General features: G+C 40.4%; 2 protein-coding genes across 2 annotated transcripts; both read right to left on the reverse strand.

Annotated features, from left to right (window-relative positions):
• Window positions 1-524: 524 nt before the first annotated feature.
• On the reverse strand, window positions 525-1,469 carry LOC102829239 (olfactory receptor 52K2-like). Its single transcript, XM_006870372.1, has one exon. It carries the CDS (start codon window positions 1,467-1,469, stop codon window positions 525-527), a length of 945 nt encoding a protein of 314 aa, XP_006870434.1.
• A 15,095-nt stretch (window positions 1,470-16,564) lies between these two features.
• LOC102829625 (olfactory receptor 52K1-like) lies at window positions 16,565-17,509 on the reverse strand. The gene has a single exon (XM_006870373.1). The coding sequence runs from the start codon at window positions 17,507-17,509 to the stop codon at window positions 16,565-16,567; it is 945 nt and encodes a 314-aa protein (XP_006870435.1).
• Between the last annotated feature and the right edge of the window lie 786 nt (window positions 17,510-18,295).

The following is an 18,295-nucleotide window of genomic DNA, read 5'->3' on the forward strand; positions in this document are numbered from 1 at the left end:
CTGTGTAGGTTTTCCAAGGCTGTAAATCTTTACGGGAGCAGAAAGCCTCATCTTTCTCCCACACAACAGCTGGTAAAAAAAAAAGAAAGAAAAAGGAGTGATCCCTTCATCAGATGTAATGTTGATACTCACTCAAGTCCTGAGTGGATAGTTCACTACATTCTCAATTATTTGGGATAGAAACTCAGATTGTAACAGTATTCACTTAAATAAATGAACTTGGAAGTATCTTTGTCTCTTTAGGTGAGATCACCAGGAATATAACAGGTCTAGAATCTGACAAAAGGGACTGTTCTTTGATGACGCAGCAAAATCACCACTTTGCATCCAGAGGCTACCAGAGAACACAGACCTATGAGTTCTGTGATAAGAGCATTGTGAGTCTCAGAATACCATTTACTTTTTTCATTTACTGAAAAATAATTAAACTCAAACATTCTGGCTGTCTTCACTTCTTATTGTCCTGCACCTAATTTCAGTATTCAGACTGTCCCACACTTTTCCGTTCATCCCATGGCCTCCATTTAGTGATCCTTTCTCAGGAATAGTCCTATGACTCGCTCACGAATCTGCTTCGTCTTGACACCATAAATGATGGGATTGATCATGGGTGGGAAAAGCAAGTAGAAATTGCCAAGAAGGATGTGGACATGTGGGGCAGCCTGGTGGGCCACACGGTGCATGACTGAAGAGATGACCACGGGTGTGTAGAAGGCTAGAATGGCACCGATGTGAGAGACGCATGTCCCAAATGCCTTATAGCGGGCCTCCTGAGAGGCAAGCTGTAGAACTGCTCGAAAAATCAAGATATATGATAGAATAACAAACATCAGATCCAACACCACAATAACCAAAGCCACAGTGATGCCATAGATGTTGTCGAAGTGTGTGTCTCCACAGGCCAGCCTTACCACAGCCATGTGCTCACAGTAGCAGTGGGCAATCATTGGGCCTCGGCAGTAGCTGAAATGTCTGAGCAAAAAGGGGAGAGGGCTCACTAGTGCCACAGCTCGGACGACAGCAGCAATGCCAATCTTGATGATTAGGGCTCCAGTCAGCAACGTAGTATAGTGCAGAGGCTTGCAAATGGCCACAAAGCGATCAAAGGCCATGGCCAACAGTATGGCTGACTCCATGATGGAGAAGGAGTGGAGAAAGAACATCTGAACCAGGCAGCCGTAAAAGTTGATCTCCCTATCCCTGAACCAGAATATGGCAAGCATTTTGGGCAGTGTGGTAGAGGAGAGGACCAAGTCAATGGTTGCTAGCATGGCCAGGAAGAGGTACATGGGTTTGTGGAGGGATGTATCAGAGTGGATGATGAAAAGCAGGGTACCATTGCCCAGCAGAGCCAATAAATAGGCAGAACAGAATGGGATGGATATATAGATGTGCAGATGCTCTAAACCTGGGATTCCCATTAACAAAAAGGTAGTTGGAAGAGTTGAAGTCATATTGGAGGCTGACATAGCCACTGGGAGTGCTCTTCTTCCTTGTGTACTTCCACAGGACTCCTCCCAGTGAATATCCAAGGTCAGCAGATGGACAGGTTTTAGTTCAAATTCTGGGCACTTACATGAGAGTGTTATCACTTGTTCCCATTTCCAGAACTTAAAAAGAATTTGGAAAATAACCCCAATGTACATAAACGTAAGTCAGTTGTCATGCCCACAAAGTACTTATAAAGTCATTGGGTGATTAGGATAATAAATACCAATAAAGCTAGAACTACAGTACTGCCTTTATAGAGGAATAGAGTGCAGGGAGAGCTTTCTGTTTTCTTCATGCTGCCAAGGGCAGCTTTATAAAATATGTATTGATGGTGGTAGTTATATGCCGTCGAGATGGTTCCGACTTACAGTGACCCTGTATTGAGTTTCTAAGGCTGTGAAACTTTACAGGAGCAGAAAGCTTCATCTTTCTTCCATGCAGTGGCTAGTGGATCAAACTGAAAACCTTTCAGTTAGTAGCTCAATGCATAAACCACTACACCAACAGAGATCCTATGAAATATGTAGTTTAATTAATTTAAATCCTTATCCAAACACATTTATGGTCTTCCTATTGCTTTCCCCCTCAAACTACCCTCCTTAGAGAGTCTTTGTACTAAAATGTTAAACTTTTTATTTATTTTTACTTTACATAAAGATAAATAAACATTAAAAAAAACAACACTGCCAGGAAATCAACTCTGACCCATATATATCTATCTACTGCCATCGAGTTGATTCCAACTCATAGTGACCCTGTCTAGGATTTCTGAGACCGTATATCTTTAGGGGAGCAGAAAGATTCATCTTTCTCTCACAAAATGATTGGTGGGTTTGAACTGCCAACCTTGTGGTTGGCAGCCCAATGCCTAACCCACAGTGCCTCCTGGGCTCCTTAAATACACAAACACTCCTAATAATTTACTTTCTTCCAAGTTCTGTATAGTGTCTCTTACATTAGTTCTCTTAAGTCCTATTTAATAGCCAGAAATCTCTCCAGCGAAAGTCCTACCATTAGCTAATTTGAGAATGTGAAGAGCCTTTTTGCTGTTCTTCTTCACCTAACTTAGTTTAACTGTTAGCAGTCCAGTGTTTATCTACATGGTTGTCCTTTCACCTACCTTTATTCCCAGTAATCATGGCATTCAAAAGAGTTGCTTTCCTCAGAGCTTCTTTGCAAGACTGACCTCTGACCATTCTTTCTTAATGGAACAGCACAGAAACTCCAGAAATATCCAATATGACTGTAATCAACTGATTTTTGACAAAGGAACAAAGGCAATTTTATGAGAAAGGAGAGATTTTTCAACTAATGCTCCTGGAATAAATGGACATCTACATGTAAATAAATAACAATTGCATCTCGACACAAGGCTTCAACTATCACAAAAATTAACTCCAAATGGATCAGAGGCCTAAATATAAGACAAAACTGTATAATTTCTGGAAGAGAATATAGGAGAAAATCTAGGTGATCTTGGGTTTGGTGATGACTTTTTGAATAGAAAATGCAAAAAATTGGTAAGTTGAACTTCATTAAAAACATTGTTGAGAGAATGAAAAGAGAAAATTTTTTAGAAAACACAAAATTTCTTTCTATGATAAAGGACTTGTATCAAAAATATGCAACTCCAAAATACTTCTGTCATCAGGGGAATTCTGACTCATAGTGACTCTATACAGAGTTTCTAAGGTTGTAAATCTTTGTTGTTGCTGTTGTTATATGCCCTCAAGTCAATTTCAAACCATAGTGACCCTGTACAGGGTTTCCAATGAGCGACTGGTGGGCTTGAACCACCAACCTTGTGGTTAGCACTCCAGTGCTTACCCTACAGTGTCACACCAGGACTCCAAATGTTGTTGTTGCTATTAAATGCTGTCAAATCAATTCTGACTCATAGTGGCCTTGTATAGGCTTTCTGAGCAGTTACTGTTTGGCAGTCCAGTGTTTATCCTATAGCGCCACACCAGGATTCCAAAAGAACTTCCCAAACTCACGAGCGAGAAAACCAATAACCCAATGAGAATACAGGCAAAAGGTATAAACAGGCATTTCACCAAAGATACTAAAAAGGCAAATGAACATATGAAAAGATGATCAACATAACGTCACTGTTGTTGTATGCCATGGAGTGGGTTCTGACTCATAGTGACCCTCAATAGGGTTTCCAAGGCTATGTATCTTTACAGGAGCAGAAAACCTCATCTTTCTCTCATGGAGCAACTGGTAGTTTCGAACTGCTGACCATGAGGTTAGCAGCTCAACTCGTAACCACTAGTCTACCAGAGACTAGAGAGCTGCATATTAAAACAACAAGGAGACACTATTACACAACCTATTTGTTGTTGCTGTTGTTAGTGTCATTGAATCTGTTCAGATTCATAGTGACTCTGTATAGGGCTTAAAAGGAGCAGCTGGTGAATTTGCTAGCTTTGTGGTTAGCAGTCATGTGCTTATCCTATAGAGCTACAACAGGACCCCAAAACCTGTTCCTATTGTTGTTGTTAAGTGCCTTTGAGTTAGACTCACAGCGACCCTATACAAGGTTTTCGAGTGACTGATGAGCTTGAACCACTGACCTTGCAGTTCAAACCAGCGCATTAGCCCACAGCACCACAACAGTACTCCTATTGTTGTTGTTGTTAGGTGCCATCGAGTCAGTGCCAACTCATAGTGACATTATACACAGTAGAATGAAACACTGCCTGATCCTGGGCCAGCCTCACTATTGTTGCCACACTTGAGCCCTTTGATATTGCCACTTTGCCAATCCATCTCGCTGGGAGTTTTCCTCTTTTTCTTTGACCCTCCATCTTACCAAGCATGATATCCTTCTCCAGCAAATGATCCCTCTGACAATATGTCCGAAGTATGAGAGACGAAGTTTGGCCATCCTGGCCTCCAAGGAGCACTCTGGCTGCACTTCTTACATCACAGATCTGTTAGTTCTCTTGGCAGCCCAGGGCACTTTCAATATTCTCCTCCAATAGAACAACTATAATCCAAAATACTGACACCATCAAATGCAGACAACGATGTGAATCAACAAGAACGTTCATTCTTTGCTGATGAGAATGCACACAAACAGGAATTCTCATTCATTGCTGGTGGAAATGAAAAATGGCACAGCCACTACGGAAAGCAATTTGACATTTTTTTTACAAAGTTAAACTTAAACTTACCATAAGATCCAGCAACCATACTCGTAGATATTTACCCAGATTAGCCGAAAATGCATGTCCACATAAAAACCTGAATATGAATGTTTACTGTAGTTTTATTCATAATTGACAAAAATTGGAAGCAACTAAGATGTCCTTCAGAAGGTGAGTGGATAAACAAATGCTGGAACATCCATTCAATGGAATACTACTTAGTCAAAAAGACATGAGCTACTATGAAACAGAAGAACTTTTATTATGTATTACTAAGTGAAAGACTCAATCAGAAAAACAATCTACTGTATGACTCCAGTATATTACATTCTGGGAAAGATGAAATGATAGAGACAGTAAAAAGATTAGTGGTTTCTAGGTGCTCAGGGGAAAAGTGAGGAGGGATGAATGAGAGAAGACCAAGGCATTTTGGATACACTGAAGCTATGATATTGTAATGGTGGACACAAAACAATATACTTTTGTAAAAGCTCCATAGGGTTATGCAACCCAGCGTGAATTCTAATATAATATAAACTATGGACTTTAGCTAATACTAACATGTTGATCAATTGTAATAAATGTTCCACAGTAATGCAAGATGTTAATAATAGGATAAACAGTTCAGAAAACAGTGGGGATTACATGGAAACTTTCTGTACTTCCTTCACAATTTCTCTGTAAACAAAAACTCCTCTAAAAATAATGACCATTTAAAAAATAAACAGGGAGAAGTCTTGGGACATAGGAAGTATTCAGTAAATGTTGAGAATTTTTTTTTTTTTTTTTTTTGTGGGGGGAAAACTGAAGGTTAAATTCCTTCTGACATTCGCATGACTGGTAAATGTCACAGAGTAGATCTGATCGCTGAGAACTCTGGTTTCCTGTCTTCAAATCTAATGTCATAAGTCACTACACTTACTGCCTCATTCTTCTCACAGGCAACTCATATCTAACATGTTCAAAACAAAGCTCAAGATCATTTGTAGCTGTAGAAACTGACATAAGTCACTTACATATTTAAAGTGATTTAAACTCTTGCCTATAAATGAAATCAATAAAGTTATCACCTATGTTCATTTTACAGAGATTTAGGGAGAAAAGATATATGAAAAAAACTTAGCAAACTGTAAAGCATTATATAAATGCTATTTATCATTAATATTTCCCGCCTCCCATACAAATCTGGCCCCTTTTCTAAGAAGCTTTTCTTAATTACATTAGCACAATCCATTCCTTGATTGTATCAACTCCTCCAGCTTTAACTCTGTTGCCCTTCACAGCAACACTTGTTTAAAAACTTGACTATATTTGGTCTCTACTTCATCATCCTTCATTTGTTGTTGTCGTTGTTAAGTACCGTTGAATTGGTTCTGACTCATGGCTACCCTGTATAGGGTTTCTGAGGAGCAGCTGGTGAGCCTGAACCGCCAACCTTGTGGTTCAAACCAACTTTGCCATCCAGCACATTAGCCCACAAGAGCCACACCCGGACTCCATCTTTCATTTAGCTTTCAATAATTTCCTGTCTATCTTCCATCTTTAAGGAGCTCTGATAGTGTAGTGCTCCTGTAAAGATTTACAGCCTTGGAAACCCTATCCAGGGTCTCTCTGAGTTGGAACCCACTCCACGGCACCAGCAGCAGTTTCCATCTTTATATTCTCTTTCTACTGCTTTTCTCATCTCTTCTTTATTCCCTCACCATCTCCAGCTCCACTTCTCACTTCTGACTTCTTTTGTTCTCAAACTAGCTTCGGTGTTCTTTCGGATTCCCCTTTGTTCTTTTACTGCCTATATTCAGACAGTTGTTAAATGTATCATTTCTACTCTGCGCTCCAGGTTAGTATATCCAATTAGCTGTTGGACATCTCTATGTAGATGTCTCACAGGCTTGAAAAACAAAATAGGACCAAAGACAAAAATATGCCCACAGATTGTTTCCTCCCATGACATTCGTACTTCAAACACTTCTACTACTCATCCAGTGGTGGTGGTGGTGGTGGTGGTTGGGGCTGTCAATTCCTTTCTGACTCATAGCAACTGTGTGTAGGGTTTCTGAGGCTATACATCTTTATGGGAGCATAAATCCTTATCTTTCTCCTGCTGGTAGATTTGAACTGCTGAGCTTGTCGTTAGCAGCCCAGCTCATAATCAACTAAGCTTGCATATAATTAGCAGTCTGCTTCAACAGAGGCTTTTTGTTTTTTAACATTTTATTGTGAATTATGCGATAGTTTACATGGGAGAAGATTAGCTTTACATTCATCCTATAGTATATCGTTTCATTGCCATGATTACAATCCCCTCCATGCATCATCAACCAACCAAATGGCACAATCCGCAAGCCTGCCCCTCCATCCCCATCATCAGCACACATCCCCTCTCCTCTCTGGGTCTAAAGTCCCCAGCTGCTCCATATCTCCATGTCATCATTCCTGCCTCCATCTCTGGCATCAGTGTTTCCCTGGGTAGGGTCCCACACTCTGCTCTTCTCCCTTCATGGTCCCAGGGACCTCCAGTCCTGGACTGCAAAGTCAACCACTCCCTCCTTTTGCTACAAAATGTTTACCTTTACATTTCCAACCCTCACAGTCAGTCCTGATAGTAATTATTCACTATTAAGGAGCTCTGGTAGCGTAGTGGTTACGAATCGGGCTGCGAACTGGAAGGTCAGCAGTTCGAAACTACCAGCTGCTCCGCGGGAGAAAGATGAGGCGATCTGCTCCCGTAAAGATTTACAGCCTCGGAAACCCTATTCAGGGTCGCTATGGGTCGGAACCGACTCGACGGCACTTAACAACAACAACAACATACCACATGAATGCTATCCACATTCACCATTGCATCAAAAGAGACCCACCCACATCTCCTTTCATCAGCCCCACCTACACAGATAGGATACTACTCAGTGGACATTCTACCTTCCTCCATGCCCTCTGGATCTAGGCTCCCTCTTGAAAGCTTGTAAGCCAGTCACTTCTTGCCTTTGTAGCCCCCCATTTTGGGTAGCAATGTCCCAGTTGCCCATCCCTGTCTACTCTGCATATGGAGGGAGTGGGAATGATCCTCACTGTAAAGATTTGTTCCCTCTTTGGAGCTACTGCATCCATAGGTGTCGGTCAAGTTCATCAGATTGTATCAGATTACTTTTTTCCTCTTCCTTCTTCTTCTAGTTGAGCTCTGATCATCTAGTCATTAAAGTCAGGTCAAGTGGGTATTATCTGAAAGTGTGGGTGTTCTTATGCATATGCCCTCTCTTCTTATCAGCTGCATGCTTCACTCTCCACTCTAGTCCTCTGTGGCTATGTCACTGACTCTGGGCCCAGGAGTCCCTAGGTCTTGCCAAACTGCTGGCCAACCAGGTCTCCACCTGGGTTCACAGGAGTGTATTGAACGTGATTGGACTTAGCTCGCAGCTTCATTGCTGTTTTTCCCCACTTCCCTTATCGGTGACCAACATGGTCACAGTCAGAGCACATGACTGCTCGTGTATTCCCATTAAGTCTCAGTCTTGAAAGCGGGTTTGCCCTGAGGGGACCTGACTGCTTGTCTTGATGTCTCCTGGGCAAGCGACTTGCTTGTTCTTGTAGTAATCAGTCAGGCTGCCATTATTGTTTTGTATTTTTCCTGTTGGTCTTTCTTTCAAGATGTATCTTCTCAACAGCATCTTTTAAATGAGTGCATGAATTATTTGTTCCTGGAGAAATTTGCTCCTCCCTTCCTTGGTACAATTTATTACCTAGAGGTCAGGAAACGGTTTATTCTAATAATGGTGGGAAGGGAAGCTCTGAAATTTGCAGAAGACAAAACATTTTAAGGGGTCTAGAGGTTACAAATCCAGCTGATAACCTCAAGGTCAGCAGTTTGAACCTACCAGCTGTTCTGCAGGAGAAAGCTGAAGTTTTCTGCTCCTGTAAAGATCTACAGCCTCAGAAACCCTATGCAGAGTGACTATGAGTCGGAATCGACTCCATGGCACATAACCAGCCAACAAACAAGAGATTAATACAGAGTCCTGGTGTGTCATTGTAGGATAAGCACTTGACCACAACATCCCTTTGAACCATAAGGTCAGCGATTCAAATTCACCAGCCACTTCTAGGAAGCCCTATATAGATAGACTTTCTGAGTCTGAAAGGATTCAAGAGCAATTAACAACAACAAATAGGTTGTATAGTGGTGTCCCATTGTTGTTTTCATTTGAAATTCTCTTAAGAACAACACAACATAAACAACAACAAAGAGATTGATAGAAAGTTTACTGTTAAATACTGATATGTAAAGATTAGAAAGATAGAAGAGTTTAGAGTGAGATAATGTCTGAGATCAGAGTCCTGTAGGATAAGCACTGGACTGCTAACCTTAGGTCATCAGTTCAAACCCTCCAGCCACTCCTCAGAAACCCTATACAGGTTTGCTATAAGGTTGGAATATACTCAGAGGCACTAAACAAAAACAGCAATGCCTGAAATCAGGATAAGTGGTTTGTTTGGGCATCAGAGGTACATGAAAGCAGAATTCTTGCCTATACACTCTATAACTTATACACCAATGTGCCCCAACCCCTCAAACATTAAATACTCTTCTCCCACCAGATCTCTGCTTAGCCTTGAAGTATTCTTTGTAGTGATTACAATTTTTAGTTTGGGCTCCGCCATTTTCCCGTTTATGCCAATTTTCTCTGCCTGTTATTTTTCTCTCCTTCCACTGACTGTGTCACTAAGCTCCCTTTTACAGCCTTCTAGAGAGCCATCTGATCCCAGTATCAACACCTCCTGGTTTCCTTGTCCCTCTCCCATCCTCTGTTCTCCTTCCATACTACTTTGACCCAAGGTATTCTTACCTGTCTGCATGGGGCTCAATTCTTGGCATGTTCATATGTTTAAGGAAAAAGAATTCAGTGTTGTTCTCTTAGTGTAAAACAGGTGAGAGACAGAGAGTTGGAAAGGGAGGGTCTGGCTTTATACTCATAATTTCTTACTTTATTCTCAAAAGCAAGCAGCTGCTTATATCTCTAAGGAAAAAGAAGAGCCTGCTATTTTCTCTGGGGGTGACTCCAGGGATCTTTTCTGTCTCAATATTTAATCTTCTAAAGTTCCAGCCCTTTGACATCCTGCAGACCCCATTCGCTCCCCATTGTGTACCTTTCAATCATGCCTCCCTTGAGACAAAATAGATTCTGGTTTCAGTAATTATCACACCTCTCTCCCTCCTCACCTTCCTTCCCTGCAGTGCCAACTGAGAAGTAGAACTTTCTTAGGAAATACAAATGGATGCCTGTCCTATAGGTTTTCTGATTATGACTTGAAAAAATGAGGTTTAATCATAACTAGTCAAGTCTCTCTATTATCTATTTTTTTGGGTCTGATTTTCTTTGGATTTTAGCGTTTCATTCTGATGAATGGTTGACATACTATACATATTAGGTGAAGGTATGGGTAGGGATCTATGTTGAATTCCATTTGTGACCTTGATGAAGCACTTACCCTCTTCATTCCTTGTATCATTTCCTTACCTATCAAGTGAAGTTAATAATACTGGTCTTTCTCACCTCACAGGATCTGGAGAATCTCCCAACTGAGATAATTGAGGAACAATAATAAATTATAATATTATTACTCAGAAATTAACTGTTAATAATAGTGAAGGGGGTGCTTTTCTCCCTCGACTGCCATTGCTTAGTCTGCCGTGCTCCTGAGAGGAGAAGCTGGGTTTCACAGGAACCTCTATGTGCTCTGACCTGAACTCAATCTTCACAACATATCCCAACAGCTCCTGTTGAGCCTGTACCCTATCACTTCCCCCCTCTCTTACTATAGAGAAATCCAGGTCCTCTCTCTCAGGGATAAGAACTCAGCTTTCTTACCTCAAGTCTCTGTAACACACTGGGTCAGGGAGGCTTCTGCACAAGACTTGCTTTGCTAAAAGTCTGAGTTAGGCTGAGGAGACACAGACTGTGTGGTAATCCTAACTTGAGGTTCCACAGTTGGTGTTGAGAACAGTCTGAGTGAAAGATACTCAGGCTGGGTTAAGGGAAAGATCATGACAAAAGTTGAGAAAACACACACTGGTTGGGCAGTCTAGGGTTGAGATGAAAAGGGGTCCAAATTTGGATCATGTGATCAAGAGTGATGGTAAGGTGGCACAGAGACCTGAGGTCATGGGAGCCTACAAAGACAAAGGTGGTAAGAATAAACAAAAGCTACAGTGCACTCAGGTATATAATGTATACTTATCACATACAAGTACTGTTGCTGTTGTTAGCTGCCATTGAGTTGGTACCAACTCATAGGTACCCTATGCACAACAAATGAAACATGGCCCAGTCCTGTGACAACCTCACAATCATTGCCACACTTGAGCCCATTGCTGCTGCTACTGCGCCAATCCATCTTGTTGGGGGTTTTCCACTTTTTCACTGACTCTCACTTTACCAAGCAATACAAGTACTAGTATATTAATATTTTATATTGAGAAACACAAATTAATGCAAATACTAAAAGGTTGAAGAAAAATAGCAACAAATAAAAGTTCTAAAAGTCTTTCTGTACCACAGTAGATCATTTTGTGTTTCTATTTTGTAGATTAACCTTTTTAGATAATTAGGAGCTTTGGAACCTTAAAAGATAGTATATGAACAACTTTAACTCCTTCAATAGTTTGAGTCCAGATTTCTGTCTCTACTATTTATGGAGAGCCTATTACTTTCACTGATTTCTTCCATTTTTAATCCATCATCACATTTGCTCAGGTTATCTGATGAACCACGCCTGCTTTTACATCTCTGGGTTTTTTTGTTTTGGGGTTTGTTTGGCTTCAACACTCTAAGCTTTTAGGAAGGAGACAAATCAGTACCTTTCTTTGATGTCATTCTTCATTCTGTCCTATTCATGTGGTCTTTGTTTTTTCTACTATTTATTTACATGGAGTTCTGGTGTGGTGCTATAGGATAAGCACTTTACTGCTAACTTTTAGATTGGCAGTTCAAACCCACCAGTTGCTCCTTGAAAACCCTATATGGGTTACTATGAGTAGGAATTTGACAGCACTTAATAACAGCTACCTACACAATCATATAAATTTAAGAAATCTTACTTCCAATTTTATACAGGTAGCACCCCAAACAAAAATTCAATTATAAACTTCTACCTGAAGTCTTGTGTGCATAACCTGCCACTTGTGAATATTTTGCATACATAGATATCCTAAAGCGTGATCTAGATGAAAAGGTGAGAGGAGGTTGAAATCCCAGATTAAATAATGGGGATCTATAACTGGTGGTGTAAGAAGCAGAGGAAGAGGACATTTTAAAACTTTATATATAAGGCTGCTTTCCTTGAGATTGGGATAACCAATCCACTACCAGTCAATTGCTCAATTTTAATAACATCTCCACTCATTTGTTTACAAACTCCTGCCCATCCTTAAACTGATACAATTTGATGAACTTGACCTACACCTTTGGATGCAGTAGTTCAAAAGAGGAAGCAAATCTTTATAGTAAGGATCATTCCCACCCCCTCCATACACAGAGTAGACAGGGATAGGCAACTTGGACATTGGCTACCCAAAATGGGGGGGAGGGGGGCTTCAAAGGCAAGAAGTGACTGGCTTACAAACTTTCAAGAGGGAGCCTAGATCCAGAAGGCATGGAGGAAGGTAGAAGCTCCACTGAGCAGTATCCAATCTGTCTAGGCGGGGCTGATGAAAGGAGATGCAGATGGGTCTCTTTTGATGCAATGGTGAATAATTATTATCAGGACTAATTGTGAGGGTTGGAAATGTAAAGGTAGACATTTTGTAGCAAGGAAGGGAGTGATTAACTTTGCAGTCTAGGAGCGGAGGTCCCTGTGACAATCAAAGAAGAAGAGTGGAGAGCAAGACCTTACCCAGAGAAGCAGTGATGCCAGAGATGGAGGCAGAGACAATGATATGGAGAGATGGAGTGGCTGGGAACTTTAGACTCAGAAGGGGAGAGGGGTTGTGTGTTGACAACCAGGGGCAGGCTTGCAGTGTATACCCTTTAATTGGTTGATGATGCATGAAGGAGATTATAGACACGGAAATGAAACTATATAAAATAGAATGAATGTAAAACTAATGTTCTCCCATGTAAACTATCACATAATTCACAATAAAACATTTTAAAAATATAAAAAAGCAAAAACAAAAAAGAAACAATGGAGAAGCTTGGTACCATCGACCAAAACAAGGCCAGAGACTGACTGTGGAATAGAACATCAGTTGCTCATATGGAAGTTCAGGTTAAAGCTAAAGAAAATTAAAACAAGTCTATGAGAGCCAAAATTTGACTTTGAGTATATCCCAGCTTAATTTAGAGACTATATCATGAACAGATTTGATGCTTTAGACACTAATGACAAAAGACCAGATGAGTTGTGGGATGACATCAAGAACATCATACATGGAGAAAGTAAAAAGTCATTTTAAAAGACAGCAAAGAGAGAAAAAATACAAAATGGATGTCAGAAAATGCGGAGAGACCAGCTCTCCGCGGGGGTAGTGGGACACGAGAGGATACGCGGAATCAGCAGATGAAGAAATGAATACAATCGAGAGGCTTTTCAGCTTGCTGGGCTGTCCAGCTTTTACTACTGCTCCTCCTGCTACTGCTGTCCTTTGCTGTCTCTCCTCTGTCCTTTTGTCTCTGCTCCTACTCCCTGCTCCTACTTCCTGCTACTGGTGTCCTCCCACAGCCCAGCAAGTCTTTATTTTTATACTTAAAACTACACAGTACATAATGAATTAACACTTTGATCTTTTCTTGAATTATTACACAGTAAATCACAACATTCTTGCACCTGGTCATTAAACAACTTTGACAAAAATATTTCTGTGATGTTCAGACTGACTTTCATCTCTTTTCTCAGTATGTGATAAATGGTTTCTTCTTGTTTCCACTTAAAGATTGTCAAACCTTACACAAATCATTGCTACTTATCAGACTACTGATTACACTTTCTTAGTAACATAAGTTTCTACTAATCATTAATGCTTGCACTACCTCATTATTCCTACTAATTATCAACTTTCTACCCTGCATAATGTATTATTATTTTCATAATAAAGGTATAACTTACATCTACTTATTTATTTTTCTAAAGTATTCATTAAATTGCTTGGAAGTTATGTGGCATAAAGCCCAACCTGTCTAATTGCTGCAGGAAGTATAGACTATTAAATCAAAACTATCTTTCACTTAAGTTCATTACTTTCTGCTTGTTTATGCAGGTGCTTGTATGTAGGGGTTTGTGAATTCTAGTTAGTGACTGATTGTGGTGAGGTCTATGGGGGTGGGTCAGCTTGGCTTTAGTTTGCTATCTGCTTTTATGGTCTCACAAATGCAGTTACTTAGGTTTTCTAATGAAAGGGAGTAATTTACACAATTTCTCTTTGTATTCAATCCACCAAAGCTGAAAGCAATTGCTGATAAGCTAGTTTTTCCTAAGGTTTGAAAAATTCATAGTGAAAGGTTGTGAATATGGCCATATTATATCTTTTTATAAGTAAAATTAAGATTACTCTAAAGACAAGGTAGGAAGCAACTTCTGAGAGCCATCTGTCTTGCAAGATGACTCCACTATTTGCCGGAACTGTGTCAAGCAGCAAATTAAGCTGTCCTCTACCCTCAATGGCTCCCAGCAAGAAGAGACTCTGAAACGTGGTATTGGATGTATAGAAGCTAAAGTAACTGGGAGAAATGCTGAACCCAAGATTTCAAAAGGTAGCTTGAGAAAATTAAGTAAAGTATTATAATGAAATGTTGCACAGATTGGGAGTTAGAAAACCAGAAGGGAAGAATACGCTCAGCATTTCTCAGGATGAAAAATCTAAAGACAAAATTTAGGCTTCAAGTTTTAACACTGAAGATTCTATAGGCAAAATATTGAATGACACAGGAAGCATCAAAAGAAGATAGAAAGAATACACAGCCACTGTGGTACTAATTCTGGCCTCTCAAGGACTGTGCCTTGCTCTCAGGAGCTGTGAGTATTTCAGGTAGAACCTGCTTGTGTCTCCATCTCTGCTGTGTTTCTCATTACCTCTACTTTCTTTCCTGCAGTGTATCCTAAGAAAGAAAGCCTAATTAGAACAAATTAACTGCAACCAACTCTGGTCTGACTGCGACCTGAAAGGGAAGAAGTTCCAGCCAAAACCTACCAATGTCAGTTATTGAGGGTTTATTTTCCACACATGTTACATATTGATTTTCAACTTCTGACTCTGGCATGGCACTTAATTTCTCTGATCATTGACATGTTTCCTTATCATTGAAGTGGAAATAACAATTTCAATGCTTCCTAATTCACAGATGGGTGGAAAGATCTAGATAAGTAATTGAGAAATCATTATTAATGTGATTTACAATTATTCATAGGTAATTACCAAACATCTAGAATTTTTTTTTTTTTAAAGACTCTTTCTACCTAAAACGGACCTCAATTCCTGAGAAGCTTCCAACCTGAGCTATGCGCAGAAGAAAAAGCAAGGGTCTATGACTCCATAGTAGCTAAAAGTAGAGTATCATTTCCCTGAGGCATTTGTGTTTGTATCAGAAGAAATCATTAGATCATAGGGGGGAAATAAGGGAAGTAGGAGTCTAGGTTCTTGCAATGCCCTTCCTTCTTGGACAACTCCCAACCTTCCACACCCCAGCTGATGTAGACTAAGAGATTGTTTTCAAGGCTAAATAATATAGACAGAGCAGTGATACAAATATAAACAAAGATATATAGGTTTCTAATTCCTAAACAGTATTCTCTGAGAAAACAGTGAGTTACAAGATAAAGCAGAAAGATGCATTTGTAAAAGATGGTGTATGAAGTTTTCTGTTTGTAGCAGAATTGCACTTGTCTGGATTAATATTAAAGGAATACTCTTGTATCTGAGTTTGCATTAGCATGAGAAAAAAAGAGAGAAAAAGAAACATAGCAATATGTCCACCACCCATTTGATTTATGTTCCTAATATTTCTTCCACTATATTGGGCCTTAGGGTGAGGAATTCAGAGCTCATAACCTTTTGTGATGATTGTTTCGTTTCTTTGTCTCATAAAAGACATGTAAATGTAGTATTTCTGCCTTAACTGTGTATCTGTGTATCTCCAGTCTTTAGTGGATACTTGGCACACAATTGATGCTCAATAATATTTTGGTAATGAACTAGTAAATAAATGAGCTGCTCACATTTTTGTTGAAGATGTAAAATAAATGTATGTGCAAACAAAAAGTTGCATGCTGTACAAAGAGATGTCATAAAATGCATCTTTTTCAACGTGTTTAATGAGAAGAATTGGCCATGAGGATAAAGAGGTAAAAAGAAGAAACCAAACAACATATAGGCTGACTCAGTTTAAGAATACTTTCCAACAGAGTTGTTTGATTTGAAACTTATAGCATTGGAATGTTCTAAATTCCCAACAAGGAAACGTATAGGCAGAAGTGGAAAATCACCTGTAAGAGTTGATTAAAGACATATTTCTGCATCAGATGTCATGTTGATCCTCACTGAGGTCCTGAGTGGATAGCTTACCAAATTCTCAATTTAGAGATAGAAACTCAAATGCTCACTGTCTTCTCTTAAATAAATCAACTTGGAAATGTCTTTGTATACTTGGGGGGTCACAAAGGATAGTGATTGGAGTCACTTTCAAAATTCCAATAAGAATGAGGATTCTTTGAGAACACAACAAAGGCACCAGTCTGAGACCAGAGGCTACCAAGGTACACAGACCTATGGACCCTGGTAAGATTTTGTGAATTTCAGGACAACACTAACATTTTTTAATTACACTGGGAAATAACTAAACATGGAGACTCTGGCATCCACTTAACTACTAAACCTCTGCCTCAACTCCAACATTCAAACTGTCCCATACTTCTCCATGCTCTTCGGTTTATGCAGTCTTTCTTAAGAATAGTTGTATGACTCGCTCACGAATCTGCTTGGTCTTAACACCATAGATGATGGGGTTGATCATGGGTGGGAAAAGTAGATAGAAGATGGCAAGTAGTATGTGGACATGGGGGGCAACCCTGCGGGCCACACGATGCATAACTGAGGAGATGACCACGGGTGTGTAGAAGGCTAGAATGGCACCTATGTGAGAGACACATGTCCCAAATGCCTTGTAACGGGCCTCCTGAGAGGCAAGCTGTAGAACTGCTCGAAGGATAAAAATGTATGATAGAATAACAAAGAACAGATCCAACACAACAATAAACATGGCCACAGCAATGCCATAGATGTTATTGAAGCGGGTGTCTCCACAGGCCAGCCTTACCACAGCCATGTGCTCACAGTAGCAGTGTGCAATCACTGGGCCTCGGCAATAGTGGAAGCATCTGAGCAGAAAGGGGAGTGGAGTCATTAGAGTCACAGCTCGGCCGACAGCAGCAATGCCAATCTTGGTGATTAGGGACCCAGTTAGCACCGTGGTGTAGTGAAGTGGTTTACAGATGGCCACATAGCGATCAAAGGCCATGGCCAACAGTATGGCTGACTCCATGATGGAGAAGGAGTGGAGAAAGAACATCTGAACCAGGCAGGCATAGAAGTTGATCTCTCTGTCCCTGAACCAGAAAATGGCAAGCATTTTGGGCAGTGTTGAAGAGGACAGAACCAGGTCAATTGTTGCCAACATGGCCAGGAAGAGGTACATGGGCTCGTGGAGCGCTGCATCAGAGTGGATGATGAAGAGCAGGGTGCAGTTGCCCAACAGAGCCAGTGAATAGGCTGAGCAGAAAGGGATGGAGATCCAAGTGTGCAGGTGTTCAAGGCCTGGGATTCCCATCAACAAAAAGACAGCTGGATGGGTTGAGGTCATATTGGAGGCTGACATAGCCACAGAGTTCTCGTCTTCCTTGTGTACTTCCACAGGACTGCTTTCAGAGCGTATCCAAGGTCAGCTTCAAACTCTGGTCACCCATATAGGTCTTTAGCCCTTGCTCTCTTATCTAAATGAAATTGGGAAATTATTGCAGTGTACATGGAGAAACATAATACCTGTCCTTTGCCTGCAAGGCAGTTATAAACCATTTGGTGATCAGGATATCAAATGCCAATAGAGCAAGTCTTTATAGAGTATGGAATAGAAAGAGATTTCTGTTGTCTTCATGTTGCCAAGAGCAAGTTTATAAAAAGTGTACATTGCTTTTTATATTAAATCTTTATCTGAAAGCATCCACTGTGAGTCCTTGGGTGATGGCATAAATGATTAAGCACTGGGCAACTAGCTGAAATATTGGCAGTTTGAACCTACCTAAAAAGGAGTCCTGGTGTGGCGCTGTGGGTTAATGCACCAGACTGCAAAGCTATTTGAACTGCAAGGTTGGTGGTTCAAGATCACCAGCTGCTCCTCGGAAACCCTATACAGGGTCGCTATAGATCGGAACTGACTTGACAGCACTTAACAACATCAACAACAGATGCCTAGGAAGACAGTCTTGGAAACTCTGGTTTCTTGCCTTCAAATTTAATTTCATAAATCACTATTCACTATTGTCTCCATTATGTGCAGCCTGCTCAATTCAGAAGAAAGAACATTCAAACGAATTGCCACAGTGTTGGAAAACATTTTAGAATTGAAGACTTGGGCTAGAGATTGTGCCAATTCTCTACTTGCAGA

The sequence above is a fragment of the Chrysochloris asiatica genome, unplaced genomic scaffold (genome assembly GCF_000296735.1).
Source record: "Chrysochloris asiatica unplaced genomic scaffold, ChrAsi1.0 scaffold00140, whole genome shotgun sequence".
Classification (NCBI taxonomy): domain Eukaryota; kingdom Metazoa; phylum Chordata; class Mammalia; order Afrosoricida; family Chrysochloridae; genus Chrysochloris; species Chrysochloris asiatica.

Bases quoted from the DNA above. Each gene is read 5' to 3' on its own strand.
- LOC102829239 (XM_006870372.1), bottom strand. From the start codon at position 1,469: ATGTCAGCCTCCAATATGACTTCAACTCTTCCAACTACCTTTTTGTTA.
- LOC102829625 (XM_006870373.1), bottom strand. From the start codon at position 17,509: ATGTCAGCCTCCAATATGACCTCAACCCATCCAGCTGTCTTTTTGTTG.